Source organism: Gavia stellata, chromosome 31 (genome assembly GCF_030936135.1).
Source record: "Gavia stellata isolate bGavSte3 chromosome 31, bGavSte3.hap2, whole genome shotgun sequence".
In the NCBI taxonomy this organism is placed as follows: Eukaryota; Metazoa; Chordata; class Aves; order Gaviiformes; family Gaviidae; genus Gavia; species Gavia stellata.
This window is the reverse complement of record NC_082624.1, coordinates 1,634,076-1,655,779: the sequence shown is the minus strand read 5'-3', so window position 1 is coordinate 1,655,779 and position 21,704 is coordinate 1,634,076. Positions and strand designations below refer to the sequence as shown.

At 66.8% G+C, this 21,704-nt stretch overlaps 3 protein-coding genes across 3 annotated transcripts; 2 read left to right on the top strand and 1 right to left on the bottom strand.

Annotated features, from left to right (window-relative positions):
* The first annotated feature begins 1,193 nt into the window (after positions 1 to 1,193).
* On the top strand, positions 1,194 to 6,618 carry SEMA4C (semaphorin 4C). Its single transcript, XM_059831531.1, has 14 exons — positions 1,194 to 1,305; positions 2,516 to 2,664; positions 2,752 to 2,814; positions 2,911 to 3,009; positions 3,733 to 3,829; positions 3,912 to 4,028; positions 4,123 to 4,274; positions 4,376 to 4,551; positions 4,632 to 4,776; positions 4,858 to 5,080; positions 5,170 to 5,285; positions 5,381 to 5,538; positions 5,622 to 5,692; positions 5,792 to 6,618. The coding sequence occupies exons 1-14, from the start codon at positions 1,194 to 1,196 to the stop codon at positions 6,616 to 6,618; spliced, it is 2,505 nt and encodes an 834-aa protein (XP_059687514.1).
* A 1,530-nt stretch (positions 6,619 to 8,148) lies between these two features.
* ANKRD39 (ankyrin repeat domain 39) lies at positions 8,149 to 9,239 on the top strand. Its single transcript, XM_059831533.1, has 4 exons — positions 8,149 to 8,248; positions 8,420 to 8,523; positions 8,630 to 8,833; positions 8,913 to 9,239. Exons 1-4 carry the CDS (start codon positions 8,149 to 8,151, stop codon positions 9,048 to 9,050), a joined length of 546 nt encoding a protein of 181 aa, XP_059687516.1. The 3' UTR covers positions 9,051 to 9,239.
* A 4,042-nt stretch (positions 9,240 to 13,281) lies between these two features.
* On the bottom strand, positions 13,282 to 21,701 carry CNNM4 (cyclin and CBS domain divalent metal cation transport mediator 4). The gene is made up of 7 exons (XM_059831532.1): positions 20,285 to 21,701; positions 16,584 to 16,727; positions 16,363 to 16,500; positions 15,644 to 15,813; positions 15,403 to 15,502; positions 13,680 to 13,861; positions 13,282 to 13,579 (listed from the first exon to the last, which is right to left on the bottom strand). Exons 1-7 carry the CDS (start codon positions 21,699 to 21,701, stop codon positions 13,370 to 13,372), a joined length of 2,361 nt encoding a protein of 786 aa, XP_059687515.1. The 3' UTR covers positions 13,282 to 13,369.
* Positions 21,702 to 21,704: the final 3 nt, after the last annotated feature.

Here is a 21,704-nt window from a genome sequence, read left to right as displayed (position 1 = left end):
CCGACTGTGCCCACGGCACCCTGGCCATGACCATGGCACCCCGACTGTGCCCGTGGCACCCTGGCCATGCTCTTGTCCCCAGGGCTGTGCCCGTGGCACCCTAACCATGCCCGTGGCACCCCAGCCGTGACTGTGGCACCCTGACTGTGCCAGTGGCACCCTCGCCATGACTGTGGCACCCCAGCTGTTCCCGTGACGCTCTGGCCATGGCCTGCGGCACCGACCGTGCCCACGGCACCCTGGCCGTGACAGTGGCACCCTGACTGTGCCCATGGCACTCTGGCCATGACCCTGGCACCCCGGCTGTGCCCGTGGTGCTCTGGCCATGGCCTGTGGCACCCTGGCTGTGCTTTTGTCCCCAGGGCCATGCCCATGGCACCCCAACCGTGCCCACAGCATCCTGACCATGGCACCCTGGCCATGACCGTGCCACCCCGGCCGTGCCCGCGGTACCCTGGCCGTGACCGTGCCACCCTGACTGTGCCCGTGGCACCCTGGCCATGACCGTGCCACCGTGGCCGTGCCCACGGTACCCTGGCCGTGACTGTGGCACCCCGGCCATGCCCGTGGCACCAGCAGCCCCCTGCCTGCAGCCCCCCCCCGCCTCCGCGGGTAGCCCGGCCGGGGTGTCCCCCATTCCCACACCCCTGGGGGGCCCGTTCCTGGCCCCCCACCCTCCCGGAAATCCTTCCCCAGCTGGCGTGGGGCTCCCCCCGGGCCCCCCCGGCTTCCTGCTTCCCGCTGGGCAGGGCAGAACAATTCCCGGCCGCCCGCTCGCCTGGCCGCATCCTGCCCAGCCTTGGGGGGCGGACACAGCGGGGGACACCCCCCCGGGAGACCGGGGGTCCCGGGGCAGGACGTGGGTGAGGTGGGGCCGCCCGGGTGGGGTGGGAAGCGGAAGGGCCCGTTTCCTCCTCCGTGGACCCCCCCGGTGACTCGTCATGGCCGGAGGAGGGACCGTGGCGGACGGTGTGTGGGGGGGCAACAAGTCGGGGACCTGCGCGTGTGTCCCCCCCCGCACTGCGTGGGGTGCCCCCGGCCTCGTGACGCGCGGCCCTCAATACCCGCCTTGTCCCCGCGCCGCCCGCGTGACGCCGTCTCTGCCGGTGTTGATGCCCCGTAACCCTAACGGGGGCCGGGTGTGTCCGTGTCCCCCCCTCCCAGGCCGTGTGGCCCCCCCTCTCCCTGGTGCCATGGCCCCCCACCGGCTGCTGGCCCTCGCCTCGCTGCTGGCTCTTGCCACTGCTGCCACCCCCTCGGGGTCCTTGTGGAGCGCCGTGCCCCGAAAAACTGTCCCCTACGCGGGTAAGTACCGTGTGTGTGTGTCCCCCCCCCGGCGGTCCCCAGGGAGAGGGGAGCAGGTTGGGGAAACTGAGGCACAGTGGGGTGGGCTCATCGATCCCCTCCCTCGCTGACACTGGGGTGACACACCGGTGGCTGTAATGTCCCCACCTTGGGCTGCTTCTGCCTCCCCCCCGCCGAGCTTGCCAGCACGGCGGGGACCCCCCCGTGTCGGCGGCCCCAAAACTGGGGCTCTGGGGGAGCAGAGGAGGGGCGTGCAGGGACGCTGCCCGGTGTCCCTGTGCTGTGCCAGCGCCCAGGGTCCCCAGCTCTGTGCCGTGTCCCCTGTCCCCGTCCCTCTGCCATGCCAGCACCCCGAGATGCCATCCTTCTGCCATGCCAGCACCCTCTGTCCCCCTGGCCCTGACCTGTGCCAGCACCGTGTCCCCATCTGTGCCGTGCGCTGTGTCCCTATCCCTGTGCCATGCCAGCACCAGCGTGCCTGTCCCTGTGCCATGCCCTGTGTCCCCTTCCCTTGCCCCATTCCCCTGTCCCTGTGCGGTGGCAGTGCCCCATGTCCTCTATCCCTGCACCGTGCCAGCGTCCCCGTGCCGTGTCCCCTGTCCCTGTGCCGTGCCCACGCCCAAGACCCCTGTCGCTTTGCTGTGCCATGTCCCCTGTCCCTGTGCCATCCCCACGCCTGAGACCCCTGTCCCTTTGCCGTGCCACTGTCCCTGTGCCATCCCCATGCCCAAGCCCCCTGTCCCTTTGCTGTGCCACTGTCCCCGTGCCGTGTCCCCGTCCCTGTGCCATCCCCACGCCCGAGACCCCCGTCTCTTTGCCATGCCAACACCCCGCGTCCCCGTGCCGTCCCCGTGCCGTCCCCATGCCGTGCCAGCCCCGCGTCCCCGTCCCTGCCCGGGGGCCCTGGCGCCTCCCCCGTCAATGGGGCCTTTCTGCGGGGCCTGGGGGTGGGCGGGGGGGGCACGGGGTCTCGCCAAAGGCCGCTGTGTTCGCCCGGCACCGCCAGCGCCTGCTCCGGTGACAAAGAGCCCTTTGTGCGGTGCCGGGACCGGGGGGCTTCCGGCGGTGTTGGGGGGGGTGTGCCCTGGGGGTGCGGGTGCCCTGGGGGTGCCAGCGATGCCCACCTGGGGAGGGGGCAGCCGCGGAGGTGGTGGTGGCCTTGCCCTGATGTCCCCATGTCCCGTCCCCCCCCACTCCCCAAACCCCGCAGAGCTAAAGGACGCGGCCAAGCGCTTCTCGCAGGGGGGGGTCTCGCACTACCTGACGCTGACGCTGGACGAGGCCGAGGCGCTGCTCTACGTGGGCGCCCGCGAAGCCGTCTTCGCCCTGGCCACCGGCACCGTGGAGCTCAAGGCGGCGGTGAGGTCCCGGGGGACCCCCAGAGGGGGGGATATTTTTTGGGGGGGGGGGTGTTTCCAGCCCGCTGATCCTTTTTTCTGTCCCCAGATCTCCTGGGAAGCCCCCGTGGACAAGAAAGCTGAGTGCATCCAGAAGGGCAAGAACAACCAGGTGGGGGGCACGGGTGCTGTGGGGGGGTTACAGGGCACCCCAGTGTGCCCCCCCCTCGCCGCCACCCCCTTAACCGGCTGTTCTGACCCCCCCCAGACCGACTGCTTCAACTACGTGCGCTTCCTGCAGAGCTACAACAGCTCCCACCTCTACGCCTGCGGCACCTACGCCTTCCAGCCCAAGTGCACCTACATCGTGAGTGCAGCTCCCGGGGGGGCCCCCCAAAACCTGTCAGCCCCCGGTTCTCCCCTGCCCCTGGGGATGAGGTCCAGAGCAGCCCCTCCCCGGCCTCAGGAGCGTCCCTGTCCTTAGGGGTGTCATTCAGGGATGTCCCTGTGCACAGGAGGGTCATTCAGGGGTGGCCTTGTTCCCATGAGGGTGCTCCGGGGGTGTCCCCTGTCCCCTTGGAGCATTGCTAGGGGTGTCCCTGTCCGTGGGAGCATCATTTAGGGGCCACCCTGTCCCCCATAATGGATCATCCAGGGATGTCCCTGTCCCAGAACGGTCATCTGGGGGGTGTCCCTGTCCCCAGGAGGGTGGTCCAGGGGTGTCCCTGTCCTTAGGGGTGTCATTCAGGGATGTCCCTGTGCGCAGGAGGATCATTCAGGGGTGGCCTTGTTCCCAAGGGGGTGCTCCAGGGGTGTTCTCTGTCCCCTTGGAGCATTGCTAGGGGTGTCCCTGTCCGTGGGAGCATCATTTAGGGGCCACCCTGTCCCCATAATGGATCATCCAGGGATGTCCCTGTCCCAGAACGGTCATCTGGGGGGTGTCCCTGTCCCCAGGAGGGCGGTCCAGGGGTGTCCCTGTCCCCAGGAGGGTCATCTGGGGTGGTGTTCCTATGCCCGGGGCCAGTCTGGGTGTGGGGAAATGTGAACCAGGGAGGGAGTCGGGACCCCCACCCACTCCTGTGCCCCGCAGGAACTGTCCGGCTTCACCCTGGACCAAGTGGCTTTCGAGGACGGCAAGGGGAAGTGTCCGTACGACCCCACCAAGGGACACACCGGCCTCATCGTGGGTAGGTGGCACCGCCGAGCACCCGCTGGGGTTGGGGGGGTGCCACCGCCCCCCGTCCCCCTCCTTAAACCCTCACCTCGCAGATGGGGAGCTGTACTCGGCCACCTTCAACAACTTCCTGGGCACGGAGCCCGTCATCCTCCGCAACCTGGGCCCCCACTACTCCATGAAGACGGAGTATCTCACCTCCTGGCTGAACGGTAGGGTCGGGGGGACGCGGAGGGGGATGGCGTGGAGCACCCCTTGCTCCGGCACGGCGTTACCCTCCCTTTTCCGCCCCTCCCTCCTCTGCAGAGCCCCACTTCGTGGCTTCGGCTTACGTGCAGGAGAGCGCGGCCAGCAGCACCGGGGATGACGACAAGGTTTACTTCTTCTTCAGCGAGCGAGCGGTGGAGTACGACTGCTACGCGGAGCAGGTGGTGGCCCGCGTGGCGCGGGTCTGCAAGGTACGGGGAGGGGACAACCCGTGCCGGGGATGCCGTCCCGGTGTGGCTTTGCTCCGCCGGTGAGCGCGGTGGCCCTGCCTTGATGCCGGCTGGGTGCCCAGGGTGACGTCGGCGGTGCCCGCACGCTGCAGAAGAAGTGGACGACCTTCTTGAAGGCTCGTTTGGTGTGCTCGGCGCCCGAGCAGCAGCTCCACTTCAACCGCCTCCAGGCTGTCTTCACTCTGCCGGGGGCCGACTGGCAGGACACCGCCTTTTTCGGCGTCTTCCAGGCCCGCTGGTGAGTGCGTGGGGACGCGGCAGCCTCGGGGTTCCCTGTGATTGGTGGCTCCCCCTAAAAACCTGCCCTGTTCCTTGCAGGGGGGACGTGGACGTCTCAGCTATTTGCCGGTACCACATCCTGGAGGTGAAGAAGGCGTTTGAGGGGCCCTACAAGGAATACCGGGAGCAGGCGCAGAAGTGGGGCCGGTACTCGGATGAGGTGCCGAGTCCCCGTCCCGGCGCGGTGAGTGCCGGTGCCGGGGGTGGGAGGGGAGAAGAGGGTGCGGGATCCGGCCGCGCGCCTGACGGTGCCCTCCATCCCCAGTGCATCACCGACTGGCACCGGCAGAACGGCTTCGCCAGCTCCCTCGAGCTGCCCGACAACACCCTCAACTTCGCCAAGAAGCACCCGCTGATGGACGAGCCCATCCTGCCCCACCATGGGCGCCCGCTCCTCCTCAAGAAAGACGCCAACTTCACCCAGCTGGTGGTAGACCGGGTGCCGGGGCTGGACGGCACCGTCTACGAGGTGCTCTTCATCGGCACAGGTACCCGCCGGCGTGGAGGGAAGCTGGGGAGGGGACCGCGGAGGGCTCCCGTTGTGGGGACGTCCCTCACCGCCTGCTGCGACCTGCAGGTGACGGCTGGGTGCACAAGGCGCTGAACCTGGGTGCTCGCGTCCATCTGGTCGAGGAGCTGCAGGTTTTTGAGCCGGCGCAGCCCGTGGAGAGCCTGGTCCTGGCTGGTCGGAAGGTGAGCGGTGCCGTGGGGAAGGGACTGGTGCCCAGGGTGTCACCTCGTGGTGTCACCTCGCGGTGTCACCTCACCCATTCTCCCTGCCCTCGCAGAAGCTGCTCTTTGCCGGCTCCCGTTTCCAGGTGGCCCAGTTGCCCCTGGCTGACTGCAGCCGCTACCAGTCGTGCACGGACTGCGTCCTCGCCCGGGATCCCTACTGCGCCTGGAGCCACAACGCCAGTCTCTGCGTCCGCACCGAGGGCCTCAACGGGTAAGGGGGTTCCCCGGGGAGTGGGGGGGGACACCCCACTGCTGCAGGGGGTCCCCCCTCACTTCCGCCGCCTTCTCCCGCAGGTCCCAGCTGGTCCAGGACGTGCTGAGCTCCGACACCCGTGCCTGCACCCTGCCGCAGGTGGCCAAGCAAGGTGAGACCACCCCCCAGTGCCGCGTGGAGCCGGGAGAAGGGGGGGACACAGGACCCCCCTCCTTGCGCCTCCCCTCCTGATTCGGCCCCTCTCTCGCAGGGCCCATCACCCCCAAAAATGTGACGGTGGTGGCGGGCACCGACCTGGTGCTGACGTGCCGTTTGGGCTCCAACCTGGCCCAGGCGCTGTGGACCTTCGAGGGCCGGGCGCTGGCGGCTGAGCAGGCGCTGGTGCTGCACGACGCCCGTCTGCGGGCTCTGGTGGTGCCGGGAGCCGGGGCGCAGCACAGCGGCACGTACCGCTGCTTCTCGGAGGAGCAGGGCGCCCGGTTGGGCGGCGAGGTGTACCGGGTGGCGGTGTTGGCCGGCCCTGGGGTGCCGCTGGAGACGCGGGCGCCGCTGGAGAGCCTGGGGCTGGTGTGGGTGGTGGCGGTGTGCCTGGGTGCCCTGTGCCTGGTGCTGGTGCTGGTGGTGCTCTCGCTTTGGCGGCGGCTGCGGGAGGAGCTGGGCAAAGGCGCCAAAGCCATCGAGAGCACCCTGGTGTACCCCATCGAGCTGCCCAAGGAGCCCCCCAGTCCCCGCTTCGTGCCCAGCGCCGCCTCCGACTCGGACGAGAAGCTCTGGGACCCGGCCAGCTACTACTACTCGGACGGCTCGCTCAAAATCGTGCCGGGTCATGCCGCCTGCCGCAACGGAGGCCCCCCCGGTGCCACCTCGCCGCCCAACGCCATTCCTGGGCAGCCCCTCCACTCGCCCACCCGCATCCACCTGGGTCCCCTGCGCGGTTCCTCCTCCAACGGCTACATCCGCCTGGCGCTGGGCGCCGAAGAGCGGCCGCCCTGCGCCGATTTGGCCGAGGAGCTGCGGCGCAAGCTGCAGCAGCGCCAGCCCCTGCCCGACTCCAACCCCGAGGAGTCGTCGGTCTGAGCCGCTGGCGGGCGGCTTCCCCGCCGCCGAGCAGCCGTACCTACCTCAGGGCCCGGCCCGGCACCTGCCGGGGGGACCCCGGTGCCGGCACCCACTGCGGGGACCACCGCCTCGGCACCAGCACCCGACTTGGGGCTGCAGCGTGGGCGCCAGCAACCATCGCGGGGATGCCAGCGTCCATCTTGAGGACTGTGGCACCAGCACCCGCCTTGGGGACTGCCACCTCGGCACCGGCACCCATCTTGGGGACGGGACTGCCACGCTGGTGTCAGTACCCGTCTTGGGGACTGCCACCCCGGCACCCGCCTTGGGGCCGTGGCACCGGCACTACGTTTGGGGCACCGGCACCCGACTTGGGCACCGGAGCTGCTCTTGGTCACTGCGCCCGCCTTCGGTACTGTGTCCCGGGCAAGGGACTGACCTTGGGGACCGCCACTAGGCTTGGGGACCACCGAGCCCCCCCCGGGCACCACGTCCCACCCCGAGGAGCGGCCGCAGGATGGTTTTTTTGGAATGATTTAAGAACCGATCGGGTTTTTCTTCCTGAGAACTTTTCTAACACCCCCTCGCCCCCCCTGGGGAACACACACACACCCCCCCCAGCCCCGGGGGGCTTTGTACCCCCTCGGCCCTGGCTGTAAATACCCCCCACCCGCCTGCTGCCCCCCCTGCACGCCGCCCGCCTGGGCCCCTTTTGTATAACCCCCCCCCAGTGTAATTTATTTGTTACTGAAATATATTTATTTGCTGTAAATACGTGAGTATTTTTATATTAATAATAAAAAGGAGTAAAAAAAAAGAATATATATATTAACAGCAAAGCCCGTGGGGGCCGTGTCCGGTGCTGGCTGGGGGGTGCGGGGAGGGTGCTGGGGCCCCCCCGGCTGCTGAGCTCATGGAAAAAGGCCGCGCTCGGGGCTATAAAAGGCCATCGCGGCGCCGTTCCCAGGGCGGGGGGGGCCCGGCCGTCCCCCCCCCGGTGCCTGAGGCTGCTGAGGCCTGGCCCCACGCCCGTGCCCGCCCCCCCCCCCCCCCCCCCGGATGCCGGGGGTCAGTGTGGGGCGCGGGGGGGTTGTGTGTCCCTGGGAAGGCCCTGCCGGGAAGCCGGGAGGAAGCGGCAGCCGGGGTCCCGGGGGGGGGGGGGGGGGCCTGGGAGCGGGGCCAGGGGCTGCCCGGGGCGTGGGAAGCGGGGCCGGGGTGGCCCTCAGCCCCCATGGGGGGGCGAGCCCTGGGCCCCCATAGCTTGGGCGGGGGGGGGAGGGCCACAGCGCAAGCAGCGCTCAGCATGCGGGGGCGCCCCCTGGCGGCCGCGGCGAGGCCCTGCGGACGGGCGGGGGCGGAGCGCGCATGCGCCCTAGCGCTCGAGGCGTAGCGTCGTTCGGCTCTCTTCGGCCCTTCCCGGCTCCCCTCGGCTCCCCTCGGCTCTTCCCGGCCCCTCTCGGCTCCCCTCGGCCCTTCCCGGCTCCCCTCGGCTCCCCTCGGCTCTTCCCGGCTCCCCTCGGCTCCCCTCGGCCCTTCCCGGCCCCGGCGATGGCGGCGGGCCGCCGTTCGCCGCCCGGTCCCTGCTGCCCGTCGCGGGTGGCGGTGCCCAGCGTGCACCAGAGCCTGCCCGAGATGGACTTCGAGCGGGGTCGGGGCGGGGGGCACGGGGCGGGGGCGGGCCGGTAGAGCAGAGGCAGAAGGAGGGCGGGGACCGGGGTACGGGTGGGGGGGCGGAAGGGCCCCGGGGGTGCTCTGGGCAGGGGTCGGGGTCGGGGTCCGTCCCTGTCTGACGCGGTCCCCCCCCTCCCGTTGCCCGCAGGGATCTGGTCGGCGGCGCGGGACGGGGACGAGCCGCGGGTGCTGCTGCTGCTGGAGCGCCGGGGGGAGCCCAGCCAGCCCGACCTGGCGGGGTACACGGCCCTGGTACGGGGGGGCGCGGGTACGGGGCGGGGGGGGGTCAGGGAGCCCCCCTGCCCACACCCCTGCCTGTCCCCGTGTCCCCCCCCCCCGTCCCTGTGTCCCCCCCCAGCACTACGCCAGCCGCAACGGGCACCTGGGGGTCTGCCGGCTGCTGCTGCAGCGGGGCGCCCGCTGCGACGCCCGCACGCCCGGCGGTGCCACCCCGCTGCACCGCGCCAGCTACTGCGGCCAACTCGCCGTCGCCCGGCTTCTGCTGGCCCACGGCGCCGACCCGGCCGCCGCTGACGAGGACGGCCGCACCAGCCTGCACAAGGTGGGTGGCAGGGCCGGGATGGCCCCCCCAGACCCACCGGCGTTGCTCGCGCCGGCGGTGACGGGTGTGTCGCCCGCAGGCGGCTGAACAAGGCCACCGGGAGCTCTGCGCTCTGCTCCTGCGGCACTGCCCGGCCCTGGCCGGCATCCACGATGCCAAGGGCCGGCGGCCGCGCGATGTGGCTCACCCGGCGGTGCAGGACCTGCTGGATACCTGAGGCGGACACGGCGAGGCCAGGAGAGCCAGAGCCACCGCGCCGCAGGACACCCCATGCCACCGGACCCCGGCTCCAATGGATAAACAAAGCCCCTGGCACCGAACGCCGTCTCTGCCTCTCTGTCCTGGTGTGGGCCGGTGGTCACCCCTGAGCGGGGACCCGGCAGCAACAGGGGGGTCGCAGCGCCATTTTTTGGCTACCAACCCCTCCAGTGGCTTTTATTTCCTCAAAAAAAAAAGACTAAAACCAGGGCAAAGAGTGTTTTGTTGAACCAGGAATCACCACAGAGCGCCCTGCGGCGAGTGTGCAGTGACAGGGGAGCCAAAACCGTGCTCCCAGCCCTCGGCTCGTGCTGCAGCCGCCGGCTCCCAGCCTGGTGAGCAGCCAGGAGCGCCGAGGAGGCAGGAAAGCTTCGGCCCCGGCTCTTCGCTTCCCCGTGGGATGGTTTGGTGTCGCCTGTGGCAGAGGAAACAGCAGCCGCTGAGCTCGCAGTGCCTGTGCCAGGGCGGGAGTTAGCCTCTGAGATGGGGAAATGCAGCACCACACGTGTGAGGGGGAAACACACACCTTACATGCGGGGAGGAGGGAGCCTCGCAGGGGGCACCCCAAATCGGGCGCCCCGGCAGCTGCTCTGCCCTGCCCTGCCATGCCCTGGCCTCAGCTGCTCGCTGCCGAGAAGAACCGGGGATGGATGTGGCCCCACCTCAGGACCCCCCAGCCATAACCAGGGCACGGTTCCCAGATGGGGCAGCCATCGCCGTCCCGCTGCAGTGCCGGCTCCCTACCTGGCGCGGTGTTCTGGTGGCTCAGGAGCGCGGTCTGGCTGCCGAGGACGATTTTTGGCTCGATGCTGTTGGGCAACTTGGCTGGATTCGGGGTCCTTTAGGCTGTGAGGGCACCAAGACACTGTGGCCGTGTCACCTGGGTGGAGAACGGGTCAGTGCCACGTGGCGCGGCCACGGTCCGACAGCAGTGCTGGGGATGGTCCGAAACCTGCGGGCAGCTCGGCACGGGGCACAGTGCTCCCAAAAAGCCCAGTGAGGCAGGGCCAGGCTCCCAGCAGGACCCCGAGGGACAGATCCAGCCCCTACCTTGACCAGCTGCAGGTCAGTGAGCAGCCGCACACTGTAGTCAGGGCAGTACAAAGCTCACGCAGTCGGTGCAGCCCGGTTGCCGGTCCTGGCGGCTGCGGCACCAGGCGGACGCCAGGGATGGGTGCATGGCAGGTGACATTGGAGAGCCGGAGCCTGCCAAAGAGCATCTCCCTTTGCACCCCAAAAAACAGCCGAGTGGGTCTGGCGCTGCCCTGGGGATGAGCCCCACGCTGCCAGCTGCTCTCACCTGCGGGTAGCAGTGCCAGAGCGGAGATGCCATAGTAGGTGAAGGCTCCATTTTCGAACTTCAGTCCTTCCTTCCCGATCTCCATCTCCACGCGGCCCTGCGGAGAATGGGCAGCTTGGGGCAGGCAGAAGGGAGTGCTGCCTGTAGTCCGGGCGGCACGGGACGGCCTGCAGCACCAGCACAGCTGCCCCTCAACGCACCCTGACAGGTGGAGAGAGCACCCAACATCGCACAGACATCATGGAGGGGGACACACACGGGGCTGATGGGCCATGCGCAGCCGGTGGCACATGGCGCCATCCCTACGCCGGCGGTGCTGTACCTGCAGGATGAGGATGAAGTGGCTGAGGGGATGGTGACGGCAGTACAGGCAGGAGACAAAGGATCAGGAGCACATAAAATCATAGAATCACTGAGGTTGGAAAGGACCTTTAAGATCATCAAGTCCAACTGTAGACTTAACCCTGCTGAGTCCACCACTAAACCGTGTCCCTGAGCGCCTCATCCACACGGCTTTTAAATACCTCCAGGGATGGTGACTCCACCACCTCCCTGGGCAGCCTCTGCCAGTGTCTGACAATCCTTCCAGTGAAGGGATTTTCCCTCATACCCAGCCTGAACCTCCCCTGGCGCAACTTGAGGCCATTTCCTCTTGTCCTGTCGCTAGTGACATGGGAGAAGAGACCAACACCCCCCTCCCCACAACCCCCTTTCAGGCAGTTGCAGAGAGCGATGAGGTCTCCCCTCAGCCCCCTCTTCTCCAGACTGAACACCCCCAGCTCCCTCAGCCGCTCCTCATCAGACTGTGCTCCAGAAAACACGCTGAGAGGTGCACGGCTGCGACACCCCCATCCCCTTCCAGGTTCCCTGACACACACTGTACTCACCCGATTCATCCGACTCATTTAGGATCTCCGACTTGATGATCTCCTCGACGACGTCCTCCAGCGTCACCAGCACCTCGTAGACGGGGTCTCCTTCGCCCTCGTTGTTCACCTGCGGGGGGGGTGTCTGCCTCGGGGAGAGGTGAGGGGCGCCCGGTGCCGCCACCCATGAGGAGCGCTCCAGGCCGCTCCCGCCCGTCCCGCCACAGCGTCCCGCTGCCGCGCCCCACCCACCTTCCTCCCGGACAGCCAATCGTCAGCCGCCTTTCCCCCTGTCGCTCCGCCCCTCCGAAGTCTCCCCCACCCCTCAGCCAATCGCCGGCCGCCGCGCGCCCCGCCCCGCCGCCGTTCCTCCTCGCGGCCAATCGCCAGCCATCGCGCCTCACGCAGTGCAGCCAATCGCTGCCCGCTTTCCCCTCCGGGGGCGGTGCCTCACCGCCGCGCTGTAAACAACACCGGGGAAGGATTTAAAGGGGCCGCGTCCTTTGGCGGCGGCGGCCCCGGGAGCCCCCGCGGTAACCGGGACGCGGCCTCCGCGGCTCCCCCCCACCCCGCCGCGAAGCACGGAGGAGACCGACGTACAGATATAGATTTTTATTACCCAACTGGCAAAAAAAAAAAAAAAAAAAAGCCCTAAAACCCATCAAATAAAACTCCACAGTCGGTTTCACAACCGGGAGGGGGCGGCGGGGGGGTCACAACCCGGGGGGGGGGAGGCCCGGCCCCCCCGCACCCCCCAGGCCCAACCTACCCCCAATATATAAATCAAATCTAATGCAAAAAATAAATATGAATTCCCCGGGCAGGGAAGGGGGGGGGGGTGCATAGAGGACGATTTAATTAAAAAAAAGGGGTTTTTTTGTCCTGGTTTATTATTATTATTAATTATTATTATTATTATTTCTAGTATCTCCCCGCGGAAGGACCTAGGACCTGATCGTCGAGATGTGATTAACAAAAATAATTAACCTTCTCCCAATAACTTACAGAGTTCACCCAGGGAACTTGTGCTTTTTTGGGGGGGGCGGGAGGGGGGGTCTGTCCCTCCCCCGCCACCGGGCACCGAGCTCCGGGGCATGGGGGGGGTCCGGCCGGTGCTCACCGGGGGTCCCACGTCCTGCCCTGAGGAGGTGACGGGGGGATTTGGGGGTCCCCCGGGGCTTGGGGTTCCCCCCGGTGCTGCGGGGGGGGGACACACACACACGGACACGGCGCTGGCCCCCCTCCTGCCTGTACAACTTTGGTCACTAGCTTTGTGCCGCCCCGAAAAGCTGGATCCTGCACCCCCCTCCCGCCTCACCGATCCCCCCTCCGCCCCGTCCCCCCCGGCACGGATACCCTGAGATGCCCCATGGGAGGGGGGAAGGCACCGAAACCGCCGGCGGGGGGGCTGTCCCCGCCGTCCTCAGCACGCTCGTGACACCGGTGCGTGGTGGAGGGGCTGGGGAAGAGGTGGTGACGCGAGATGGCGGAGGGTCTTGGCCGCAGTCGTGCCCGGCTTCGCACCGGAGACACCTCGTACACGCCGAGCCCATCCCCTCGGCCTCAGGCCTGCCGCCGAGCTCTCCACCGCCGCATCCCCCGGTGCCCCGGGCCAGCGGGAAAGGGGAACGGGTACGGAGAAGGGTCGCGGCATCACCCCGGTTCACCGGGAGAAGGACGAGATGCCGCCGTCACGCCACACCCCAGGGCGTCCCCGTCCACTGTCGCACCCCGAAAACACCGGAGAGGGGCCGGGATCCCCGTCCCGGGGGGCCGCAGCGGAGCCCCCCCCGCCCCGAAGCGGCATATGAGACCTGAAGCTCCCTGAGCTGAACGAGCGCCGTCGGCGGGGCGGCCGGCGGAGAGTTGTGCCATCTCCACCGCCATCCGTTTAAATTAATTAAAAATAAGCCAGTCTGGAAAGCAGCAGCAAATCCCGGCTCCGTTTCCCACCGCGCCACCGCCACCTCCTCCAAGCTCAACCGGGCTTCTCCGGCGACCGCGGCACCCGGCACGGCATCACCGAGGAGACGCCGAGCTTTTCCTACCGGGGAAAGGGTCCCTAAAACGGGCACGCGAGGTCCCTCCCGGCGCGTGCCGGCGGGGCCGGGGTCAGATGGAGTTTTCCAGGGGGCTGTGGTTGCTCCGGCGGCTCAGGCAGTTCCTCTCGTTCAGGAGACTGGTGGTCTCGTCGGCGGTGGCGGAAGGTTCCGTTTTCTCCGGTAAACCGGCGTCTGGTTTGGGGGCGTTGCTGTCGGGGGACTGGGGACAACTGTCCATGCGGGAGGCCGTCAGGCCGTTCTGGTATTCCTGCCGCGTGATCTGTGCCAGGGGAAAAAAATAATAAGGTGGGGGGGTGAGGAGTGGTGCCGGACCCCACCGACGGCATCCCCGTCCCCGTGCCGGTGGGCACCCGCCTCACCTTGACGAACTGGAGGTCGGTGAGAGCGCGGACGCTGAAGTCGGCCACGTACTGGGTGCCGGTGCCGGCGTTGAGCTGGTTGTTGCTGCCGCTGACAGGGGACGAGACGGAGTCGGAGCGTTCGTGGTAGCTGAGGGAGGCCGAGCGGTTCAGGCTGCTGACGTGGGACGGGGAGCGGATCTCTGCGGGGACGGGAGGGACGGGGTTAGCCACACCGCGGACACCCTACCCCGGGGAGGGTCCTACGCCGTGCTGGGCTGAGGTCTGGCAACTCTCTGCCTGCCGGTTACGGGGTGCCGTACCCCCAGTGACGCCAGCCCTGGCTCCGGTGCGTGCCAGGCAGGGAGAGCCCCGTCCCGCAGGTTCCGGGGACATGGAGCCCAATGGTGACAGGGAGCGTGTCCACCCCAGCACAGCCCTGTGCCCGCCGTGGCTGAGCGCTACCGTCCCCCAGCTCTGCCGGGCAGCGCCGGATTTGGTCCCTGCTTATCGCCTGCCGAACGGCGACCAACCGCGGCCAGGGAGTCTGGAGCCCCTCCGGTCCCCCTGCCCCAGGGCCAGGTGCTGCTCAGGGGACAGGGGACCAGGGGACAGTTCCAGCCCAAGGACACTGTGACTCACCGCACTGGTGGATCAGTCACCCTGCGTGTGGTTAGGGACAAGGTGGGGGTTACGGGGACAAGGAGGGCCTGGTGACGTGGCGGGAAAGCCGGGGTGACACAGGAACCGCATGCAGCAGCAGGGAGAGTGGCACCTCCTCACCAGCCAGCCGGCGTGGCGACAGCCACCATGCCGGGCTGCCCAGCCAGCACCGTCCCCCTGTTCCTCTGCCGCAGCCACAGCGAAGGCAGCCAGGAGAAATCGGGGCGGTTACAGGGTGTGCAGGACCCTAACGCCACCGCGAGCAGGGCCGGGTGACACCAGGCAGTGGCATGCCCAGCTCAAGTCCCACGCCGCAGCCGGCAGTGGGGCTGGAGCTGCTTTTCCTCCTCCAGAGGCACTCGGATGCGGGGCGAGAAAGCCGGCGGCACGGGGAGGCAACCAGGATGGCCTCCCGGCACATGGAGCCGGATGAGATGGCGCGTAGCTGGCCCGGTGTGGGGGACAAAATAGCCGGTGCTGCATTAATGGGGTGGTGACGCCCACTACAGTGGGTTAACGTGGTCACAGCGGGGTTTGGCACGCCATGCAGCCGCACCGTTTACCTGTCAACCTGGCAAACAATGACCCTCGCTTTGTGGATGGGCGCCGGGGCTGGGCTGGGAGGGCTAGGGCAGACAGACGGACAACACAACACACACGCAGAGGACAAGGTCAAGAGAAGCCTCCGGGGCAAAGGAGAGGGCGGCCGTGGGTACCTCTACCCCTCACAGTGCCAGTGGATGGGTGCTGGTGACCCCACGACGCCAAGCCGAACTGCGAGGGTCAGCGTCTGGCCGCTCGCAGAGCCTGGCAGCGACGGGAGGGCAGCCTGAAATCAGGGCGGTGGGTTTTCGGCCTCCGGCTCGGGCACGGACCCTCCGCCCGCTGCCAGCCACGCTCAGGTGTGTCCCTGAGGACAAGTGCCAGGCGAGGTGCTGGCCACGCAGCCCTCCCCAGCATGGCTCAGGGGGCACCGGTGCGGGCTCGGAGCCTCCGGCATCTCCTATTCCTACCAGCAGCTCTAAATCAGGGTGGGAGGGCTCTGCCCACGCTGGCACCCAGGCGATCGGGAGGTGCTTACCAGATACAGGAGAGGGGCTGAGGGCCATCACCCCATAATAGGAGAAAGCTCCCGCTTCAAACTTCATGCATTCCTTGCCGGCCTCCACCTCCACCTTGCCCTGCAAGGGAGAGACAGCATGTAAGCCACATCCCGTGGCACTGGGCTGGATGAGACCCCCCCCATCGCAGTCTTCCCGGGGTGAGGGTTGACCCAAGGGACCCCACGCGCGTGGCTCCGATGCCACCCCGCGCCCCGGTACCTGCAGGATGAGGATGAAGTAGTCGGCTGCCTTGTTCTTGCAGTAGAGGAAGTGGCGCGGGGATTTCTTGTTCTCTTCATCGAACTTCAGCTCCTGGATGACGTCGGAGTATTTGAGGAGCCGCAGCAGGATCTTCTCCGAGATGAAGTTGGGGGTGAAGAGCGTCACCTCTGAGAGCGAGACGGGAAGGGGGTTCAGAACCGCAGTCCTTGTCCCTCTCCTGTCCCTCCAGACGAAGGTGCGTCCCCCCCGTCCCTCGGGGTGGTGCCTGGATCAGGCTGGGCCCCATCGACACCTCCCTGGGGCAGAAGCCCACAGGTCCGGCCCCAACACCAGCTCCAGGTCCCCACCAAGGCCAGCCCCAGCCTTGGGGACACACATGCCAGCCGGGGAACAGGACGGTCCCGGAGGGCCGGGGACCTGCCGAGCGTCAGAGGCAGGGCTGGCCTCCCTGAGCCCTGTCCCTTCTCATTCTGGGGGTGGGACAGAGGAGAGGAGAGCGGGACAAGACAAAAGCGCCCCGTAATTTCTGAACGAGATGGTTGGAGCGACTCTTCCTCTGTGTGGGGACAGGAACGGAGCCCACGCGGCTGCCAGGGACGCGGCAGCGCAGCGAGCCCAACTGGTGCCGGGGAGCCGTCGGTGCCGGCACTCCACAGTCGGACTGAGCCCAGGGGTGCCTGGAGCCGTGGGGGGCTTCCCCCCCACAAAAAACTCACCCGTGGAGAGGAAGCGGTGAGCAGCCAGGAGCAGCTGCGGGGAGACCTTCACCTTCAGCTCGTTGACGGGGTCTTTGAAGGCCGAGAAGTCTCGCTTGTTCTTCTGGTTGCCCACCCGCTTCTTGCTGCGGTTGTCGGCTGTGGGGAGCAGGGTGTCAGGGGGGGCAGGCGGGACCCCGGCACGCAACGGAGAGGGGAGAGGGGCCGAGCCCAAAACCTACTGTACATATCCGACTCGTCCAGGATCTCCGACTTGATGATCTCCTCGATGACGTCCTCCAGCGTCACCAGCCCCAGCACCTCATAGAAGGGATCTCCCTCGCCCTCGTTGTTCACCTTCTGCACGATGGCCAGGTGGGATTTCCCTGCGGACAGACACACGGACGTTGGAAGGGAGACCACCCTGGGGACACCCCCAGCCCCACCGCTGGGTCCCAGCACCCAGGGATGTCACCGGGACCAGCCCTTCCCTCCCTGCCACCCTCCCCGGCGGGAAACAATAAACCAGTTAAAATCTAAACGAGCGCCTGGGCTGGGCACTAATTCCCAGTGTAATGACAGTAATTAAGCCCTTGACAGTGGCGCCTGCGAGGCTCAAGGCACCACCATGTCGCCGTGGGGTGTGGGCTTGGCCAGGGGGTCACAGAAGATGGGATGCGTCCCTGGAGGAGCCTGTGCCACGTCACGGGAGCGTGGCACGGTCCCGGTGGTGCCGGCTGAGCGCCTGTGGGCTGAGGGCACCCCGGCATGGGGGGAACAACGCAGCCACGAATTGGGTTTCCGCCAGCGGCTCCGACCTCTCCAAGTTTCCTCGGCGGCTCTGCCGAGCTGACCCAGGGCTGTCCCATCCCGGAGGAAACGCTCCGGACACCTGGTGCCGCAGCGGCCGCCTGATCCTGGAGCCAAAACATCCGGGGGAAGAGAGCCAAGGGCAGGCAGCCGCTGCCCGGCTGGCCCTGGCCACGAGCAGGCAGGTCCTTGCCGGCAGGAAGACCTCTCCAGCCCTGAATTAACAACTCCCCTCGCTCTGCCGGCCTCACCCCAGGCACGCAGGACGCAGTTCGCCTTATTCTAGCTAAATCCGAACCGCCGCCTCGCGTCAAAGCTGCCGTTGCTCCTGCCCCAGCTGTTGGGCGCTCGCCGAGCTGGTCCGTGAACCGATGTTTCTCCTGCTTCCTTCCCAAATCACACAGAGCCACCGGGAAAAACTCCTCGGAGAAGGAACTTCCACCTCTGCTCCGGGGAGAGGAGCTGAGCGGCCATGTGGAAAACCGCAGCGTGCCCAGGCCAGGCCAATGCACCTGCAGGACCGGTATCCTTAGCCTGGGGAAACTGAGGCACGGAGGAAGGTGACGTTCTTTCCCTGACCTCAGCGCAGCCGGAAATAAAATCACTTCTACCTCCTCAAGCACCACGTTTGCCCCCAGGCCAGAGGCAAGGTGCCCTGCTCGCCATCCTGCTCCAGCACAAATCTGCTCTCCCCGACACTATCTGCTATTTAATTTTAGAGCTGGCGGCCACAGGCCCCTCGTCGCTCAGGGAAAAGCTAATTTTAGGGATGGCCACCGCGCAGCTCCCCTTTTTCTCCTTCTTCAGCCGAGCCTAGGTGGTTCAGGCAACCCCGCTGCAAAAAGGCATTGTGTAGAGGGGGGAAAAGACCCTAAAATTGTTGCTTGGGCCGTAAAAACCCCTTACCCACCCATCTAACCCCTTCGGTGAGGCACGGTGGATCCTTCATGTGCGAGGCGAAGAGAGGTGAAAGGATCGGGGCTGCGGTGCCAGCCCCGATGAGTCAGGCAGCGGTTTCTCTCCGGGATGAGCGGCCAAAGCTGATCTCGGTGGGGAGCGGCTGGTGGCAAAGCAAACATGCCACGGGGAGCCCAAACCGCTGGAGCAAAGGGCACAGGGCCAGCTGCTGCGGCATCGTCAGTGGGGTGCGGCAGACCCCGCACGCCACCCTGGGACGCCTTTTGTCGCGATGGTCCCTACAGGAGGAGGGAGAGTGACACCCCAAGCTCGGCAGGGAGGCCGGGAGCTCCTGGCAGGGTTGTTTGCTACTCAAAGCTTCATGCCAGGTGTACGCTGAGAGAAGGAGAAGATTGGCAAGAGGTGCTGAGCCAGATGCTGGATGTCGCTGCGGGAGCTGCCACCTCAAGGCCGGCGTCTGGGTCACTTCTGTGGCACCGGGGGGAGAGGTCCAGCTGCCAAGCGCCGCGATTAGGACGATCAGAAGTGCGGCTGGTTGATTTTTCCCTCTTTATTCATTTGCTAGCCGCGTCTCCCGCTTCTGATCCGGGTTCCGATCAGTGGGATGAGGGCAGAGACTCGCCTCGCTGCATCCACGAGGAAGAGGGTTCAGAGAGAGACCTCAAAAACAGCCCAGGCGACGGCCCCACAAATTACCCGCTCCTGACCCAGAGAGGCAGGGATGAAAAAATAACGATACAGGACATGGGCAGCTTTGTAACCGGAATAAGCGTGCTTTAAATCCTTTAATAAGGATTCGTCGGAGGGAAAGCCGGTGCCAGCAGCCAGGATAACTCCAGCTCTGGCAGCAGTAGGACCCCGCTTCTGTATCAATGGTTTTTGGAAACGGGGGGTGAGTGAGACGGCCACGCTCGCTCCTACAGTGGTTCTCAAACCGGCACGAGATCAACTGAAGGAAAAGCATTTGCCAAGAAGGTTTTTCACTAATCAGGGCAGCTCCAAGATGATGCGATCCCATCGTCATTGCCACAACCACAGGCAACGCCAAGCCACGACCGAGGGGCGTTGTTCCCCTGCTGATATTTTTGGGTGCCAGGGAAGTACGGTCGCAAAGGGAGGCAGGAGTAGAGCTGCTATCTCCCACCTACCCTCAAACATCAGCCAGGCTGGCACCTACCAGCTCCCAAACCCTCACCCAAGCTCACGCCAAGCTCTTGCGGCGGGAGAAAATATTAGATACCCTAAATCTCAGCAAGACACCCCCCAAAATGTCCCTGACCGCAGCAAACCGCCCGGCTCTTGTGATGCGCCCAAACCCCCGCCGGGCGAGTGTAACGGGAGCCAGAGGAGAGCGCGGGGTCACGCACGGCTGAGGGTTGGCCTGGCATCACCCGGCACAGCTGCTCCGCAGCCGGGCTCTTTATTTTATCCCAGCCCAGACGCAGGCAGCCGGTCCCGTGCCGGCGGGAGCTGGAAGAAGCTGGGGAGGGCAGGAGGGTCCTCTGCCTGGTCTGGGAAAGCCCTGAGTGGGGACCCCGGGTGGGTCACGTCCTGCCTCGGAGCTGACACGGCCTTTCCTGTTCCCGGTGGGCTCAGCCTCCAGCAAGCCCGGCTCCCGCTCCTCCTCCCAGCCCTCCGGCCACTCTCGCTTTTAGGTGCCCCGATGCCATGAGCGGGAAGCAGAGAGGGGATGGGCGCTGGCATGGAGCGATGTTCGCCATTCCCCACAGCGGGGAAGGGCCCAGAGGAGGGAGCCAAGCCCAAATCAGGGAGCCGAGCAATTTTCCAGCAGCTATTCAAGGGCCTCCGGGGCCGATAATTAAAAGCAAGGAGCAAGTAAACACTCCCAAAGTGTTTCTTGAGCACTGGTTGCTCCGCCGGCGATAAAGCAGAGGCTCTCCCTCCCCAGCGCGGGCGCAGCGCCGTTACACGCCAAACCCCGGAAGCCCGGGTGGTTGCGGACACCGAGCAGCTGCCCCCCGGTTCGGTGCCGCGCTGCCCGTCCCCACAACCACAGCGGCGTGCCCCCAGGTGCCCGGTCCCCTCCGGATGGCGACCGCCCGAACCGTGGGGACCCCAGGCAGCCCCGGCGCAGGCAACTCCAGCGCCGGAGGGCAAAACTGCCTGGAGTTTTGCTTCCGGCATCTGCCGGCCTCCTCCGAGAGGAAGAAAGTAGCACCCCGGGGAAGCAGTGGCACCCCCCTGACCCCCTCACCCTTTTTGAACTCCTCCAGCATGGCGTCCAGCTTGGTGTCGTGGAAGACGACGTGGACGGGGTGGTTGTAGAATTTGGTGATGGTTTTGAGGGGGGTGCAGTCGTCGGGGTCGACGAAAGCCAGATCCTTGACGTAGAGGATGTCCATGATGTTGGAACGCTCGTCCTCGTAGACGGGGATGCGGGTGTAGCCGCTCTCCATGATCTCCGACATGGTGTTGAAGTCCAGGATGGCGTCGCTGTTGATCATGAAGCAGTTCTGCAGCGGGGTCATCACGTCTTCCACCGTCTTGGTGCGGAGCTCCAGGGCTCCCTGGATCATGTTGAGCTCTTCCCTCACCAGGTCGTTGTAGGGTTCCGTCACCTTCAGCATCTCCACCAGCTTCTCCCGGTTGTAGACGGTGCCGATCTCCTGGCCCAGGATGCAGTCGAGGAGCTTGCTGATGGGGTAGGAGAGGGGGAACGTCACCAGCATGAAGAACTTGGTGACCACGATGGTGTTGGCGCCCACGGCCAGGCCGTGGCGGGAGCAGAGCGCCTGGGGCACGATCTCCCCGAAGATGACGATGCCGATGGTGGAAGCGACGACGGCGCCGATGCCGGAGCCGATGAGGTCATCGAGGAGGATGGTGAGGGTGGTGTTCACCAGCACGTTACCCAGCAGCAGGGAACAGAGCAAATAGTTCCCCTTACGGCGGATGGGCTCGATCTTCCGGGCGTAACGCTTCTCCTTATCGGTGCCGCAGTTCTGCACGATGCGCAGCTCCATGGGATCCAGCGCCATGAGGCCCAGGTTGAGCCCGCTGAACATCCCCGACAGCACCAGCAGCCCGCTGATGAGGATGACCTGCAGCCAAAGCGGCAACAGCGACTTCTTCTCCTCCAGCACCACGATACGTCCGTCGGGGCCTTGGTGGGGCAACCAGGGTTGGCCGGGGCGCCGTTGGGTGCAGAGGACGTAGGTCTTGGCCTGCTCGTCCTTGCGCAGGGGCTGGACGCGGACCCGCAGCAGGGCCGAGGTGTCGCGGGCCTCGGCCAGGCCGGGCTGCACCAGCAGGTCCTGGGAGCGCTCGGGGCAGGTGCCGTTGGGAACCGAAGCGTTGGCGGCGGGTCGCAGTTCGGCGAAGGCCACCCGTTCGCCGGTGCGAGGGCCCAGCCCCAGCCCGTAGAGGCGGAGCAGCACCTCGCTACCCTCCGTCACACGGATGGGCCCGCGGACCGGAGCCCCCGCCGCCGGCTTCGTGCTCTCCTCCAGCCGCATGCCCAGGATCACGCTGTCCCCCGACGGCACCGCCCCGCCGGGCAGCGCCAGCAGCAGCAGCAGCGGCGGCAGCAACGGAGGAGACGACGGGGATCCCCCCCCGGCCCCGCCGGGGCCCCCCCCGCCGCCGCGCCGCCGCCCGCCGCCCGGCGCCATGTT